Source organism: Prionailurus bengalensis, chromosome B2 (assembly GCF_016509475.1).
Source record: "Prionailurus bengalensis isolate Pbe53 chromosome B2, Fcat_Pben_1.1_paternal_pri, whole genome shotgun sequence".
Lineage (NCBI taxonomy): Eukaryota > Metazoa > Chordata > Mammalia > Carnivora > Felidae > Prionailurus > Prionailurus bengalensis.
Window position 1 is genome coordinate 5,319,617 of NC_057349.1, and position 17,625 is coordinate 5,337,241.

General features: G+C 48.9%; 1 protein-coding gene across 1 annotated transcript in view; it reads left to right on the forward strand.

Moving 5' to 3' along the window:
• The window catches only part of LOC122489166 (dyslexia-associated protein KIAA0319-like), a 54,356-nt gene that overhangs the window by 26,730 nt on the left and 10,001 nt on the right, over positions 1-17,625 (forward strand). The window contains 8 exon segments of the mRNA XM_043590702.1: positions 2,386-2,614; positions 5,576-5,699; positions 7,786-7,918; positions 8,560-8,708; positions 12,518-12,602; positions 12,604-12,649; positions 14,270-14,408; positions 14,978-15,116. Of these exon segments, the coding sequence (XP_043446637.1) occupies positions 2,386-2,614; positions 5,576-5,699; positions 7,786-7,918; positions 8,560-8,708; positions 12,518-12,602; positions 12,604-12,649; positions 14,270-14,408; positions 14,978-15,116 (1,044 nt within the window).

Here is a 17,625-nt window from a genome sequence, read left to right on the forward strand (position 1 = left end):
AAGTCTCTGTCTTCTGTGTGTTAGGAAAGCCTGTTATGTTTTCTCCTCTTGAGAGTAATGGCTATAAGAAGAGGTCATATACTGTCCAGAGCTTGGTGCTTCAGGAGTTGTCTCTGGTATATGCTGTGTGCACTCTGCTGTTGTGTTTTGGCTGCTCCTTCCCTCAGGTCAGTCCTCTGCAGAGTTTCTCTTTGCCTGCCATGGGCAATGTTTTGCCCTTGGCCAGAGTGTGGTGAGTTTTAAGTATGTGTACTTTGGTCTGCTTACTTAAAGAAGCTAGACCCAATTTCCACTAGAGCTGAATCTTTGTGGCGCTCTGTGGTCAGTAGACTCGGTGTGTGCAGGTGGGGGTGTTTGTGCTGGTCTTCTGGGGGAGGGGCCCATAGCCCTAGGTCAGAGCAGCTGCAGAGTGCAGCGGGGCAGGGCTTGGTGTAAGTGGCTCACGCCTGCCCTGTGGGCGCTCTGCTGCTCCCTGGTCTGCCAGTGCTGATGGGTGCAGGAGAAGAAGGGCACCTGCCCTCTCCCTTGTCGCTAGAGATGGCAGTTTGCACCTGCCACTGTCCAGGAAGCCTCCACAGAAGAGTGAACAATCTCCCTTCATGTGTCCCAGGCATCCCTCAGATCCTTGCCTTCACCCTGTCTGTGTCTGGGCCCCTTGCCTGCCCAGCAGGCGTGTGTTTTATCTCAAGTGCACCAGCTGAGTTCCAGAATTTTAGGGACCCACGCTGACCCTCTGGGTGAGGGTGTCTGCTCCGGGGCTGGTGCTGGTTTGTCCCAGAAGGTCAGTCACATAAACGCACAGGCACTTAGAGTTTAGGGTAAAGCTCGGCAAGAGGCTGGCCTCCAGGTTAGCTGCCCTCAGCAGGTGTCTCTGCACCTGTGCCAATGAACTGGGCGGCCCAGTGGAGCCCAAGGGCTCTTTGGCCCCAGAGAGGCATTGCTGCCTCTCCCAAATGCACTCCAAGAAGGGGACCTGGCTCTCCCAGCACGACCCTCAGACTGCACTGTCTGCTCCCGGGCCTCCACTCCCCCGCAGAGGCGCCGCTGTGCCCCCTGGGCTCCACACCAGCCACGACCCGGACTTCTACTAAAACTTCAGTCTTTGAGCTCTGCTGCTTGTACAGACTCCCAGCAATCACCCCTCTCATTTTCCCAGTCAGTGGTTTTGGGGGAGTGCTTTTCTTGTGTGATCCCCTGTGTGCCATGCTCTCTCTCTCTCTCTCTCTCTCTCTCTCTCTCTGTCCCTCTGTCCCTCTCCATGATCAGGGCTTCTTCCCCTCCGCAGCACCCATGATTGTTTCTCTCCCAAATCATGTCTCCGCACCTTTTGCCTTCCACGACGTGGCCTCTTCTCTCCCTCTAGTTGTGTGGTCTGTTCCGTCCGTCCTCACATCGATGTCATGGGTGTTGAGGATGATTTGATACTTATTAAATTCATCGTCTGCTTGAGGCAGGTCGCTGCCGCTGTCCCCTTTTTACTAGGGTGAAATTCCCTTAGGGGCCCAGCACACGTCCTGACAGCCTGGCTGAGGAGGGAGGACTTCAGGATACTTGATTGACTGTCAGAGCCAGAACCGGCATCCAGCTCTTGGTTGCATGGAGTCTGCGGGATAGTGAGAAAGGGTGCACAGAATACACGGCCCTGTACACACGGACCCCGCACACACCCTTACTACAAGCAAGGCTCGTGTTCTTCCCGTGGCTTCAGGGTCAGATTCCTATGAACACCTAAATCGCACCCATTGCTGTTCAGAACTGACGTCTGAAAGGATGTCTTTACCCCGAAAGGATGAAGTAACCGTATTTCCCAATCCGTTACCACATCAGGAGTGAGTTTACCGCATGAGGGTCAGTACACTTCTCCCTGTTGTTGGCTTGTGTAGGTCTAGCATCCATTTTTACTTAAAAGTGCTTGATCCTTAAATTGCCTGAAAGGAGTGTCCTGAAAACATAATTATATTAAGTCCTCTATAAAAGAAGAAAAAAATTCAGAAGCTTTGTAGATGAAAATCGATGAGCGGTCTACTGTCTTCTACACGGCCAGACCTGAAGGTGGGACCTAAACCCGACACATTCTTAGTCTCAGGTATGAGAGAGAGGCTCCTGTGTTGGCTGAGGAAGATTTCTTCATCTAGCATCTCAAAACCCATATAAGATAAAACTCCATCATGTGACTAGATTACTAGCTAAAAATAAAGTGAATGGACAGCAACAAATAAAAAGAAATCCTCAAGTCTCTGTTCTTTTCTCAGCTTCATCCTCAAATTCCTGTTTATACCCGTTCTGAGTTGTTCTGAGAAGGGTGCCGTAAGCCGACTAAATTGGCCATTTGCTCTCAGACTTGGCATCTTCCTGCAGCATGATGGCCTCCTCTTCTTTTTGTAGATTGACTGTTACAGACTCGGATGGAGCCACTGACTCCACAACTGCAGTCCTCGCGGGCAGCGGTGCTGTGGACCATCCGCCGGTTGCCAACGCAGGACCAAATCAGACCATAACTTTGCCCCAAAACGCCATGTGTTTGAATGGAAATTGGAGCAGTGATGATCATCATATTGTCCTCTATGAGTGGTCCCTGGGTCCTGGGAGTGAGAGCAAAGAGGTGGCCATGCAGGCAAGTTCTCTTGCCTGCCTTCAGACTTTAACTTGTCTATCCGTCCACCTACCTGCCCTCCCAACCGTGTACCCATGCGTCCATCAGTCTACCCATCCACCCACCCATGCAGCTATCCATCTGCCTGCCCATCCATCCATCCATCCATCCATCCATCCATCCATCGGTACATCTGTCCATCTGTTTATCTCTTCACACATTTACCTACCTACCTACCTAAAGTATTGCTATGTGTGTGGGGGGCAGTTATATCTAGAAAATATGTTTTACAAGATTATCTGATAGATTACAACTATTGGAAGAGCCCTGGAATTCACAAATCTTCAAAATTTACGTCCTTTCCCCTCATGCATTCTCTATAAGCACGGAATAGCAACTAAGCGGGTCCCATGTTGACAGCTTGATCTTGAGGCTAGTTTGGAGAAAGTCTGACCCAGCATTTGCTACGGAAATACTATTTTATTTTAGTATTGGGAGAAACTTTAGAAATAATCCGATATAAACTTTATTATCAGGAATTTTTTCCTTATCTGCAGTAACAAGGTGATTGTCCAGTGGTTGACAGATTAAGATGTTAAAAGAGGTGAACTTTTTATTAACTGGAAAATCGCAAAGACGACTGTAAACCAGACTCTTACATTCGTGGAAACGTCATGCAAGGCAGCCTGCCGCAGCTTTGCTCCGGATGGGGAAGCCCACGGAGCACTCCGATGGGGTGGCTCTGTGGGTGCCAGGTGACACGTGTCAGTCTGCCCAGTTCCCGTCTGCCACAACATTCCCTGTACTGGGTACATAAGCCTTCATGTAACTGTAGTAATTTTGAAGTGAGGACTAGGAAATTACACTTTTGTAAAGCTTTTCAGAGAAAAATGCTTCACTTTATTTAGTCAAAAGTAGGGAGGGGAGCCTGGGTGGCTCAGTTGGTCAGGCTTCTGACTTCGGCTCAGGTCATGATCTCGCAGTTTGGGGGTTTGAGCCCCACGTTGGGCTCTATGCTGACAGCCCAGAGCCTGGAGCCTGCTTCGTATTCTGTGTCTCCCTCTCTCTCTGCCCCTCCCTCTCCTCACACTCTGTCTCTCTCTTTCAAAAATAAACATTAAAAAAAAATTTTTTTTTAAAAAGTAGGGGGGCGCCTGGGTGGCGCAGTCGGTTAAGCGTCCGACTTCAGCCAGGTCACGATCTCGCGGTCCGTGAGTTCGAGCCCCGCGTCAGGCTCTGGGCTGATGGCTCAGAGCCTGGAGCCTGTTTCCGATTCTGTGTCTCCCTCTCTCTCTGCCCCTCCCCCGTTCATGCTCTGTCTCTCTCTGTCCCAAAAATAAATAAACGTTGAAAAAAAAAATAAATAAAAAGTAGGGAAAAGCTGTAACAAAAACTGGAAGCAGTCTCCGTGTTCATCAGTGGGGAGTGGCCAGACCCACCATGATACATTATACAATGCTAGTTTAAAAGAGAGAACTTAGGGGCACCTGGGTGGCTCAGTTGGTGAAGTGTTTGACTTCAGCTCAGGTCATGACCTCGCAGTTCGTGGGTTTGAGCCCCATGTCGGGCTCTGTGCTGACAACTCGCATTGTGTCTCCCTGTCTCTCTGCCCCTCCTCCCTATTCACTCTCTCTCAAAAATAAACATTAAAAAAGAAAAGCCGATAACAAAAACTGGAAAAAAACCTCAGTGTTTTTTTTAAGTTCTTAAAAGTATATATTTCAAATTTCACAAGTTCCCCTTGTGCCAACACAGTTGGTTTTCTATCATCTTTTTTTCAATTTTCCATTAAAACCTTTAACAAATACATGCAGATATATTTATCTTTAGTCAATCTCGGGATCTATAAAAGTAAGTGAAGTATACGAGGATTTAAGATTAAAAATCCTTTCTTTGTTGCCATGAACTTCAGACCTAAGCAATAATTGGAAATGTTACCAACAACAACAAAACAGCAACAAAATGAAAGGTTATTAACTTGGAGACAAGTGTAGCTATGATATACTCAATGGAAAAAAATATCGAAAAGTTTTGTTTTAGAATTTAAAAAAATTATTTTTAGTTATAAGAGTAATACATGAATTGCTTCTTATGGTTAAAAAAAAGTGAACTTCTGATAAAGTGCAAATACAACCCGTATCCCGCCCCAGTCCCCTTACTGGAGATAAATTACTTTGGTCAGTTTAATGTGCGTCCTTCCAGAATCCTTGGCGTGTGTATGTATACGGACACGTAACAGTATCCGGCACACTATATGCCTTGTTCCACAACTTTCTCTCTTTGCTTGATGATGTATGTCTTTGACATCTTTCCATTTCATTATAAATCTACCTAAATGTTTGTTCATTTTTGAGAGAGAGAGCGAGAGACAGAGCGTGAGTGGGGGAGGGGCAGAGAGCGAGGAAGACACAGAATCCAAAGCAGGCTCCAGGCTCTGAGCTGTCAGCACAGAACCCAACATGGGGCTCGAACCCACGAACCGTGAGATCATGCCCTGAGCTGAAGTCGAACGCTTACCAGCTGGGCCACCCAGGTGCCCCTAAATTAATCTCTTTTAAACGAGCATTGTATCATGTATCATGGCGGGTCTGGCCACTCCCCACTGATGAACGTTGAGAGTGTTTCCAGTTTTTGTTATCAGAGCCCGTGCTTCCTCAGGGTCCGGTGTGAGCCTCCTTGTGCACGTGGGCTCTCTCTGGTGGAGGCAGACAGATGTGGGATTGCTGGTTAAAGAGCATGCTCGTTTGCCATGCGAACGGCTGTTGCCAGATTGGCTTCCAAAAAGGCTATATTAATTTATACTTCTTCAAGAAGCACATGAGGATACACAGTGAACTTTTACATTGCATTTTCTTGGGACACACACATTTCTTTTTCAAGCAGGATCTCCATATTTAACAACATTACTCATTTTTCATTATGTCATACTACTTCTTAAAATTGCTTTTTTTCTTTCCTTTTTTCTTGTCTCTTTGGTATCAGGGCATCAAGACACCATACCTTCATTTGTCTGAAATGCAGGAAGGAAACTATACGCTCCAGCTGATGGTGAGAGATTCTTCAAGACAGCAGTCCACTGCTGTGGTCACTGTGACTGTCCAGCCTCGTAGGTGGGATGGGAAAGGGATTTGGCCCCAGAGATTAAGGCAGAAATGACACCTGGGCCTCTTGCTTCAGACAAGCCAAATTTGGTGGCAAATTCTCTAAATCTTTTAACTGTGAAGAAGTAGGGGCTGGAAGAGCTAAATCTTAATATAAAGCCAGTTTTCCATTGTGGTTCTGAATCTTGTGTTGAATGTGCGTCTACACCACGGTGTGGAGGACCAGATGGACATCCTCAGGGCCATTCGAGGGCTCCACCTGCCAGGTGGACACGCCCACACGTGTTCCACTCTGCTGCAGAGGCTGATTGTGATGTGTGGCCTGATACTCACATGGCTTGTATCCAGATGTTGGAGAATTGACCCCAGGTCACCTCACAATCCTGTAATGGTCTCATGGAAATCCAGGACTCTGCCTTCCTACACATTTAAATAACCTAAGGGTAGTTGGGTTTTCACTTGCCAATGGTCTTGGCTTTCGAACTTTTCTAGAAGATGCTGCTGGTCCCTGTAAGCCGTCCAGTGTCCTGGCAACTGAAAATATACTCAATTTGTAGACAATGCATTTTATTGTTTTATTTTATTTTATTATTTTTTATTTTATTTAATTTTATTTTTTCAGTTAATACGTAGTAGGTGCTATGGGTTAGATGCTGGGGATGTGGCATTAAACAAGATAGATTTGGGCTCTGTCCTCCTGCGGCCTATGGGTGAAAACCTCATGATCAGTGCATTTCTAGCGGATGGACATGGTGCTTCTGGAGCCCAGGGAAAGGACACACCTATCTGGGCTCGAGGCATCTGCAGAGTCTTACGTGAGCTCTGGGTTGTATCTGGCCAGGTGAATTTGGGGAGAGAAGGGCAAGAGGAAGAGTTTTTTAGGCAGAGGAAACAGTATGGGGAAAGTCCATGGGATGAAAGAGAGTCTGGTAGTCCAAAGAATTAAGAAGAATGTAGCGGAACAAGAGAAAGCAGTGAGGATGTGGGCGTGTGAGGGGCAGGGGTTAGGGTGCCTGCGGGTGATCTGGAGGGGGGAGGCGGGGTCCCACCGTCAAGGGCTTTGCAAATGGATGTTCGCGTACGTGTTTTATCCTAAGGGCAAGAGAGGCCCCTGGACCACTGAACTTTACTGAGTAGGACAGTGAGGGTGGGACATGGTCCAGATATCGGGTAACTGCTACTAAAGTTTTTGACTACTTGACTTTTTTTTTTTTTTTAGAGAAAATCTATTTATTTCAATATCAGTATCAGTGGTACTTTATACCTTTTATTTTTTTTAATCTTTTTTTTTTTTTTTAAGATTTTGTTTTTAAGTAATCTCTACATCCATTGTGGGGCTTGAATTTACAATCCTGAGCTCAAGAGTTGTGTGCTGTACAGACTGAGCCAGCCAGGTGCCCCTTATGTCTTTTCCTTTTGTTCAACGTGTAACCAAAATGTTTTGAGCATTTATCACTTAGCCGGCACTGTGATAGGCCCGGGGCTGCAAAGACGGGGCAGGGGAGGGGGGGTCAGTCCTGCCTGACAGAGCAGGTGTGTTCACATAGATGTCAACTGACTTCCGTCCAGTTCCTTCCTGCCTGCCTCCCCCACTCTGTCCCCAGTCCTTCTTCCCTCCAGCTTCCCATCCTCGTTCTTTTTCCTTCTCTCTTGTCTCCATGACTGTTGAGGTCTTTTAAAGAACCAAACCTGCGGTCTGGACCCCTGGTCTCCCCCGCAGAACGGTGTAGTGCTGGCTCAGCCACAGGCCTGCAGTGGTCCCCCCCAGGGTTCCCTTAGGACACTCTCTGATCCAGACATGAGTAATTGGCTTAAATCAAGAAATCAGGGGTGCCTGGGTGGCTCAGTCAGTTACGTGTCCGACTCGATTTCGGCTCAGGTCATGGTCTCCTGGTGAGATCGAACCCTGCCGTAAGGCTCTGTGCTGAGCGTGGAGCCTGCTTGGGACTCCCTCTCTCTCTGCCCCTCACCCACTCATGCGCGCACGCTCTCTCTTTCCCTCTCTCAAAATAAATAAACATTAAAAAAATCAGGGGACTGCAGATTAATGCAAAGAGATCACCGTTTTTCATAGCATTTCTCTAATTCTAGAAATCAACAGGCCCCCAGTGGCCATGGCCGGTCCGGACAAGGAGCTGGTCTTCCCGGTGGGGAGCACCACTCTGGACGGCAGCAGGAGCAGAGACGACCAGGGCATCGCCCTTTACCACCGGGAGCCCATCAGGTAGTCCCTCTGTCACTGAGCTGCAGGCGGGGTTCACACCCTGGCGCTGGGCTAGCATCGTCCCGTCTCCACATTAAACAGTCAGCTTGAGCGTGCCGGGGACTTGGGATTTCAGCCCCTTTCTGGAAGTGTCCGAGCACGGCTGCCGAAGAGTAGACACAATAGCGTGGACGGACACGATGGATGCTGGCTGGCTTTGGCGGGGAGGTGGAGCCATGCCAGGCGGAAGGGCCATCTTGCCGTGGGTGAGCTTCAGGACGGGAGAGGTGTGGGGAGGACCTGTGTGAGGCCCTCACACTCATTTAAACCATCTGTAGACCAAAGAGATAAAGAGCTTAAGGGGGTCCTGTGTCATGTGACAGTCTTTGTGGTTTGCATGCTCAAACTCCTGGGATCCTGAATCTGCTCTTAAGAAGTAAATAATAACTATTCCCAAAGGAATCCCAGGCTTAGTCTAAAATTGGCATTGCCTCACAACCCATATGCTGAACTAGAGAATTTAGGTGGATAAAAAGTTACTGTAGACTTCCATAGACGGCATATGTTTTAGCTGTAAAGGGGGACTTGTGTTAGGACACAGATGTCCCACCTGCCGCAGTCAGAATACCTCTGCTTTTGTTGTTCCCGCCCCTGCTTTACAGAAGTCAAGCGGCAGTGGAGATGGGGAATAGTGACAAGGCTGTCGCCACCGTGAGTGGGCTTCCAGTGGGCATGCACCGCTTCCGCCTGACGGTGACAGGCCGGTGGGGGCTGAGCAGTGCCAGCATACTCACTGTGGCCGTGAGGAAGGGTGAGTCCCAGCTCAGCGGTAGGGCAGGGGGACTGTTGCTGCTTTTCAGTCTCACGAGACCCTAACCAGGCCGTGATTACTTGGAAATGGTGGTGCTTCTTTGTTCCCAGTGGGTACTGAGTTCATTCTTCTTCCGTCCATCCGTGTTAGCTGTTTCCTCGTCTCCCTCTGCAGAGAAACAGAGTCTCCTTTTGTTTGTCGAGTGTCTCTTCTCCAGGGGCCAGTCTCCTGTCACTACTGGTGGTGAACGACCGTGTCCACGTGGCAGCATTCTGCTTTCTCTCTCTGCCCGGGAACCTACCAGCAGAGGTGCTTTCACATTCCGTGTGTTTTCTAGATCTGTGGTCCATTCCTGTGCTGTTCTGCTTCAGGGACTCGTCTGTTTGTCCTGTCCTGTCCTGTGGCTGTGAGCTGCTCGAGGACCTTTGTCGAGACACTTCTGTGTCCTCTGTGGCTCAGGGAAAATTGCAAGTGCTGGGTACTGGGATGGATGGATGGATGGATGGATGGATGGATGGATGGATGGATAGATGGACGAATGGATGGATGGATGGATGGATGGATGGATGGACGGACGAATGGATGGATGGTTGGATGAGTGGATAGATGGATGAATGGATGGATGGATGAGTGGATAGACGGATGGATGAATGTATCAATGGATTGATGAATGGATAGATGGATGGATGAATGGATGGACGAATGGATGGATGGATGGATGAATGGATGGATGCATGGATGAGTAGATAGATGGATCAATGAATGTATCAATGGATTGATAAATGGGTGGGTGGGTGGATGGATGGATGGATGGATGGATGGATGGATGGATGGTTGGATGGATGCATGAGTGGATACATGGATGGATGAATGGATGGATAGATGGATGAGTGGATAGATGTTTGGATGAATGTATCAATGGATTGATGAATGGATAGATGGATGGATGAATGGATGATAGGACAGACAATTATGCTGTGTGGAAGTACAGAGATGTAAAAGAGCATGGTGCGTAGGAAATGTCCAGGACTGTAGACCAGCCAGGCCTGGGTGCCCTGGGGAGTGGCTGAGCATCTGCCGCAACCCGTGAAGGTTGGTGTGCGTCACACGTCCTGAGGAAGCTGGGACGTATCTGCCGCCGGCGGGGAAGATGCTGAAGCAGTTTTATCAGCAAAGTGATGTAGATTTCGATTTTTTCAAATGTTTTATTGTGGACATTTTCAACCATATATGTAAGTAGAGAAAATAGCCTCAGTGGATGATTATGTCCCATCACCCAGCTTCAACAGCCATCATCAGTTTGCTCATCTTATGTCATCTATCAGTTCATACTTTGTTTTACTTTGGTTGCAGTATTTTATTTTTTTATTTGAATTCAAGTTAGTTAACATACAGTGTAGTCTTGGTTTCAGGAGTAGAACCCAGTGATTCATCTCTTACAATGACACCCAGTGCTCATCCTAGGAAGTGCCCTCCTTAATGCCCATCAGCCATTTAACCCATCCCCTCAACACCCTCCAGCCCTCCAGCAACCCCCAGTTTGTTCTCCGTAGTTAAGAGTCTCTTATGGTTTGCCCCTCTTTCTGTTTTTATTTTATTTTTCCTTCCCTTCCCCTATGTTCAACTGTTGTGTTTCTTAGATTCCACATATGAGTGAAATCCTGTGATGTTTATCTTTCTCTGGCTGACTTATTTCACATAACATAATACCCTGTAGTTCCTGGATGGAACTTGTTGTTGCAAATGGCAGGGTTTCGTTTTTGATCGCGGAGTAGTATTCCGTTGTGCATATATTTAGTTGGAGTTTTTAAAGCAAACCCTAGCGTCATGTCGTTTTACCTGAGAGAGTTGGCTTTTTCCAAAAGGAAACCCCAGTCTGATGGGGCCAAAATCAGGGAGAGCAGAAAAAAATGATAGACTGGCAAGACCTCTTAGAGCCCGAGTTCTCAGGACTTGATGCCTTGACGGTTCCAGAGGGAAAAAAGAGGGTGTCTAAGTGATGGAGGATCCGTGACTTCAGCACACGGACGGGTGGGGGCACCGGTCCTGGGAGAGCCGCAGCGGGTCTGCGGCGACCGAGTGTCCGGAGAGGTGCCCCTGAGTGGAGATCAGGATCACGGGGACAGAAGCATGGAAGGAAGAGGCCGCCTTAAGGTCCAGTCTTGAAGCCAGAGAGGGTCTAGTCATCGTTCTTCACAGAAGCGTTTTCGGGCTTACTCTGTCGGCTGCCGGTCTGTTTCTGGGGTCTCCAGCCTCCCCTTCTGTCCACAGTGGAATTCGGCCTCCTGCACACAGGTTCTCACCAGCACGGGTTTTCCCCAAAAGGCAGCGTGGTGAACAGTGTGGAAACGCTGACAGTGGTACCGTCACCTCTGCTCTGACCTCTGGGGTCTTAGGGGGAAAGCGGCGGCGGATTGACGGGATGCTCATTACTCCCTTGGATCAACATCTGGCTATTCTCATACCATGTCCGTAGCTGGACTTGTTCTGAGGGGTGTTTGCCAGGGGCCAGTAGGGCCCCAGAGCCCCACCTGAGCAAGCAGGATCTCCCCCATGGCAGCCTCACCCCCCAAAGCGGGGCTGGGTCATATTATGTTCTCCCTCCCGCACCCCAGGCTGCCAACTCTCCCTGGCCCCTCTCTCCTGAGGCGATAATACCAGAAACGGCTCTTACGTTGTTCATGTACATCTAACACCCACTCGGAGGAGTGAAGACCCAATTGTTTTGTTTTGTTTTTTTTTTAACGTTTATTTTTGAGAGAGAGAGAGACAGAGCATGAGGGGGAGAGGGACAGACACAGAATTGGAAGCAGGCTCCAGGCTCTGAGATGTCAGCACAGAGCCCGATGCGGGGCTCGAACTCATGAACCGTGAGATCATGACCTGAGCTGAAGTCGGATGCTCAACTGATGGAGCCACCCAGGCGCCCCAAGACCTAATAGTTTTTGACTCGAGTTTTAACTTATTTAAGCAAGATTTGGCAGTAGTAGCAGTAGATGTTTCTATGGCCACATAGTGTGGACCAGTGCATAATGATTCAGAATATATTTTAAATTAAAATATTTTCATTTTCTGGACCCTGATAACTAAAGTCATTATTTCTCTTTTTTAAAAAGAAAAGAGGGGCGCCTGGGTGGCGCAGTCGGTTAAGCGTCCGACTTCAGCCAGGTCACGATCTCGCGGTCCGTGAGTTCGAGCCCCGCGTCAGGCTCTGGGCTGATGGCTCAGAGCCTGGAGCCTGTTTCCGATTCTGTGTCTCCCTCTCTCTCTGCCCCTCCCCCGTTCATGCTCTGTCTCTCTCTGTCCCAAAAATGAATAAACGTTGAAAAAAAAATTAAAAAGAAAAGAACCATAACAGTATTAGAAACATTCCCATTATAGAGGCTGCCAAATTACAACTAACCGAGCATAAACAGAGCTCTAAGAAAGTCTGTTATCCTGGGGCGCCTAGGTGGCTCAGTTAAGTGTCTGACTTCGGCTCGGGTCATGATCTCATGGTCCGTGAGTTCGAGCACTGCATCAGGTTCTGTGCTCACAGCATGTGGAGCCTGGAGCCTGCTTTGGATTCTGTGTCTCCCTCTCTCTCTGCCCCTCCCCTGCTCACTCTCTGTCTCTCTCAAAAGTAAATAAATGTAAAAAATAAAATAAAATAAAAAGTCTCTTATCTAATGGGTAGAAAAATAGTGCCTCCTGGGTATTTTAAATCTACACAGCTGCGAGGTGGAACAGTTGTGTATTTTATGGCATGTTTCTACCACCAGTGTCTTAAATCGATCTCTTTGCTTTCATTTTTGTTGTATTTGACTTAGAAAATAATAGCCCTCCCAGAGCCCAGGCTGGTGGCCGGCATGCGCTTCTGCTTCCCAATAACCGCATTACTTTGGACGGTTCAAGGGATTGTGTCCCACCTGTGGATCCGGGATGGCCAGAGCCCAGCCGGGGTGAGCGCTCAGCGGGTTGTCCCGGGCCCACGTGTCATTTCGTGCATTTAGTCCGCTTGGGCTGCTGTAAGGAAATACCACGAATGGGTGAATTAAGTGGCTTCCACACGAGACAGACATTTCTCCCAGTTCTGGAGCCCATCAAGTCCAAGGTTAAGGTGCTGAGCGATTCGGTACGTGGGGAGAGCTCTCCATTTGGCTCACAGGTGACCGCCCTTTCCCCGTGTCCCCACGTGGCAGAGAGGGAGAGAGGGCTCTGCCTTGGTGTCTCTTCTTGTAAGGACCTTAACGCCCTGGAATCAGGGCCCCACCCTCAGGAGCTCGTTTAACCTTAACCATGTCCCCGTTTCAAATACGGTCAGTCACACTGGGGGGCTCGGGCTTCAGCACCGGCATTTGGAGGCAACACACTTCAGTCTGCAGCGGCGTTTCTGTTATGACCTCGTCTCCCTTCCCGTGTTCCCCACTAAGCTGTTCGTGTTTCTAGGTCTCCTCTGGGGCCTGGAGGCAGCGGGCTGCTTTCAGATTCAAACGAAAGCTGTCCTTTCTGAGTTTTCCCTGAGCAGACTGCAGACTTTGGACGGGGAAGGGCATCATCGCCTGGGGGTGCTTCGAAGCCGAGTCCTCCCGTGGCAGTCATTCTGCTCCTCAGCGTCCCCGCTGTTCTTACTTGGGTCCAAGTGGATTCTTCCCTTTTCCTCACTTCCCGCTGGATAGGTCAGCAGGTCAAAGGGCGCTGTCCCCGTTTCACACAGAGATGCCAGAGGACTTGGCCGAGGTCAGCGAACTCGTCCTTAACCAAACCAGACCCAAGTTTTCAGCTCCTTGCTGACGTTTCTCCCTGTCAGATTCCTCCACCTCTTAGGGTATAAATGTAGGCACATCTTCATTCCTGCCATTGTTGGGACTTGAGAGACACAGGTTTGCTCTTGGAAACGTACCAAACCAGTGGTTGCAGGGGAGGAACTGAACAAGTCCTTCTGGACCCGACACTCGTCAGCCAGACGGTGGATCTTCTGCCTGTAACGGCTCTCGTCCCCTTTGGTTACTGCCCTCTTCTGTGAGCCAGTGCAGAGCAGGGGGGGCTGGCATTCTTCTCTGGCTCTTTGGAGCCTCGAGCCTCCAGAGCAGAAATGATCTACTCCGGCTCTTGGGTCATTTGAGAAGGGGAATGTGATATCCTGGGGGCAGGCCCAAGAGGAGATGCTTGTAGAACTCTGTTTGGAGAGAAGGCCCAGAAAACTCCTCAGGGTGCTTCCCCCTGATTTCAACAGGTTTTCCCTCTGTTGCACAAAACGAATGATTTAGTAGTGACTGGACAGCCGTTGGTTAAGCGCAGCTCAGGAAGCACCGAGCGAGCGCTCCGTGTCCCCCGTCTTTTCTGTGGGAGAGCGCAGGGCCACCCCCATCTGCAGCTATCCCATCACCCCTCTTCCCTCCAGCCTGCCCCTTCACATCATGCACATGCTGGGGCGCCTGGGTGGCTCAGTCGGTTGAGCGTCTGACTTGATGTATCAGCTCAGGGCATGATCTTGCGGTCGTGGGTGATCCCTCCTGGGACCGACAGAAGACCGGTCATTGGGAACTGACCATGGGCTCACGAAGCGTGTGATTTTGCAGGATGCCATTGGTGCCTCTGACCGCACCGCAGCCGTGCGGCTCACCCATCTGGTGGAGGGCGTCTACACATTCCACTTGCAAGTGGCTGACAGCCAGGGGACCGCGGACACGGACACTGCCACCGGGGAAGTGCCGCCGGGTGTGCTCACGGGCTTCTGCCCCTGGGTTAACTGAGCCTGGCGGTCCCCTGTCGGGTAGCCAGGGCGGGACGCCCCTGCGGCCTTAGCTCCCGGCCAGAGCCACCTGGTGGCTGTCTCTGCACTTCATTGACCCAAACGGTCTCAGCCTCCAGACTCACAGAGGGGGCTTGGATGTGGCAGCAAATCTCACTTCACTTTTGTTTTCCTGCCGGACACAGGGCCTCGGTGCTGGGAAGCGCGGAGGGAGGCAGCCCCGGTGAGGGGACGCGAGGCCCGACCTGCCTCGTGCCCTGGGCAGTGTTCCCCATCCAGGCCTGGGGCAGGGCGTGCGGCGTTATTAGCCCCAGAGGCTGTGTAGGTACTCTGATTGTCTTCCCGGAAGAAAACTGTCAACAAGGAAGATGTGCTCTCAGACAGCAACCCCTGCCCTGTTTGCAAAGATATGTCCAGGTCCTGAAACGCAAGTGAGGAAATCACCAGGGATCCTTTTAAGCTCTTCAAGCTCTCGTACAGCCCTTGCTCCCTCGATCGTCTTCCCGGCAGAGACCCCGTGTGCTGTCTTTCCCAGACCCCAGGAAGAGTGGCCTGGTGAAGCTGGTCCTGCAGGTGTGCGTGGGGCAGCTGACGGGGCAGCAGAAGGACATGCTCGTGAGGCAGCTGACGGTGGATGTTCAGGTCCCGAAGATCCAGGCCCACTCGGGTCTCAGGTGCGAGCCACGCACGAGCCCGGCGTCGTGCCGTTCATTTCCTTTGCTGCTTCTCCATTGTTTGCACGCGCTTGTACCACGTTCATACGCTCTTTTCCTCCAAGGGCAGCAGTGAGGACGACATCACTGCGGGTCCTTCCTACAAGTCTCAGTGAGTGTTTGTTGACCAAGAACATTCTGAATGAAGGAGGTAGCAAACACCAGCAGGGACTGGTTGTTAGCTCTACTATCTTCAGAGGGCATGCAAATGCCCTGGGGCTCTCACAGAGGATGTCTCATGGCCAGACTTCAGTCCTGCCCCATAGTCACAGGACTGAGGCTTCTCTCGGTGCGAGAGGACCACCGATTACCTTTTCTGTCTTCTGGGAGCCCGGGAGGCTAAACTTTGGTCCTTTGTCTCCTATAAGATTTATGTATTTAATTGAGCTTTTATTTTTGAACTTTCATCCAATCTATGGATAATAGAATAGGGAAGGAGGAGAGAGAATAGGTTTTCATTCCTACCATTCACAGTAAATCTATTTGCCAGTTATTGTCAGTCACTCTGGGTTTGTTTTCCAGATAACTAAAGTTTACTTAGAAAAATACCAAGTTAAAAAAAAACAACTTTATTTTTATTATAGAATTCTTTCAAAACAGATCACAGATTTCCCTTACGTACAAACTATCAACCACTGAACCAAACACATCTGGAAATCAACAAAACCAAACACTATTTCTCTGAAAGATCAACAAAATGGATAAACCTTCAGCTAGATTGGTTAAGAAAAAAGAGAGAAGACTCAGACTACTAAAATCAGGAATAAAAGGCGATATTCCTACAATCACGTAGAAATAAAAAAGATGATACCATGAACAGTTGTGTGTCAATAGATTAGTTAACCTGGATGAAATGGACAAAATCCTAGAAAGACACGACTATAACGAAGGACTCAAGAAGAAATTAGAATTTTTAATAGACCTATAGCAAGTGAAGAGAGTAAATCAGTAATCAATAACTTCCCATAAAGCCCAGAGTGATGGCTTCCCTGGTGAATTCTACAAACCAGTCCACGAACTCTTCCAGAAAGTAGAAGAGGAGAGAACACTTTCCAACTCATTCTATCAGACCAGTGTTTACTCTGATATCAAAACCAGATGAAGATACTACAAGAAAACTACAGATCATTGTCCCTTATGAATATAGAAGCAGAAATCCTCTACAAAGTGCTTTGAAACTACATCCAGCAATATATTAAAAGAAGTAGACACCATGGCCAAGCAGGATTTATCCCAGGCATGCAGGGTGGGTCAATCAACAAATGTAATAAACCGTATTAATAAAGGACAAAAACCATATGATCATCTTAGTAGGCACAGAAAAAGCAGTTGACGAAATCCAGCAGCCTTTCATGATAAAAACTTGTAGGTTGATTTTGGGTCCCCTCAAAAGACACATTTATGTCCTATCCTCTAGGGACCTGTGAGTGTGACCGTAATTTGGAAATAGGGTTGTGGCAGATGGGATTAGTTGAGATGTCATATTGCTGTAGGGTGCCCTTAATCCAGTGTGACTGAGTCCTTATAAGAAGAGAGACAGAGACAGACACACGGGAAGGTCAGCATGTGATAACAGAGGCGGAGATTGGATTGATGCATCTATGAGCACGGAAAGCTGACTGCCAGCAGCACCGGGAGTGACACAAAGGCCTGGAACATACTCTCCCCTGGAACCTTCAGAGAGAGGATGGCCCTGACTACACCTTGATGTTGAGCTTCTGGCCTCCAGAACTGCAAGAAAATAGATTTCTGTTGTTATAAGTCACCCAGTTTGTGGTACTTTTTACAGCAACCTTGAAAACTAATACAGATTTGAAGAGAAATTTCTCCAAAGAAGACATACAAATGGCTGATAAGCACATGAAATGCTCAACATCATGAACTTGTCGGGAAATGTGAGTCAACACCCCTTTGAGACATCACTTCACACCCACTAGGATAGCCGTAATCCAAAAGACCGACCATAACAAAGCGTTGGTGATTACGTGGAAAGAGCGGAACCCTCCGCATTGCTGATGGGAATAGAAAATGGTGCAGCCACCGTGGAAGACAGTGTAGCGGTACCTCGAAATGCTGGATGCAGTTATCATATGACCTGGCAATTCCGCTCCTGTGTGCCCAAGAGATGAGGTAAACGTATGTCCACGCAGAAACTTGCACGTGAACACGGACGGTGGCATTATTCATACAGCCAGAGTGGGTGCAACCTGAACGTCAGCAGTTGATGGATGCGTGAATTAAATGAGGTTTGTCCATACGGTAGACTATCATTTGGCAGTAGGAAAGAAGTGCCGATCGATGCTACAACCTGGGTAAACATTGAACACATCCTGCAAAGTGGAAGAAGCCAGACACAAAATGCCTCGTGTGTATTTCATTCATAGCGAATGAATAGTCAAATCCAGAGAGACAGAAAGTAGATTAGTGGTTGTCAGGGGCTGGAGAGAGGAGGGAATGAAGAATGACTTCT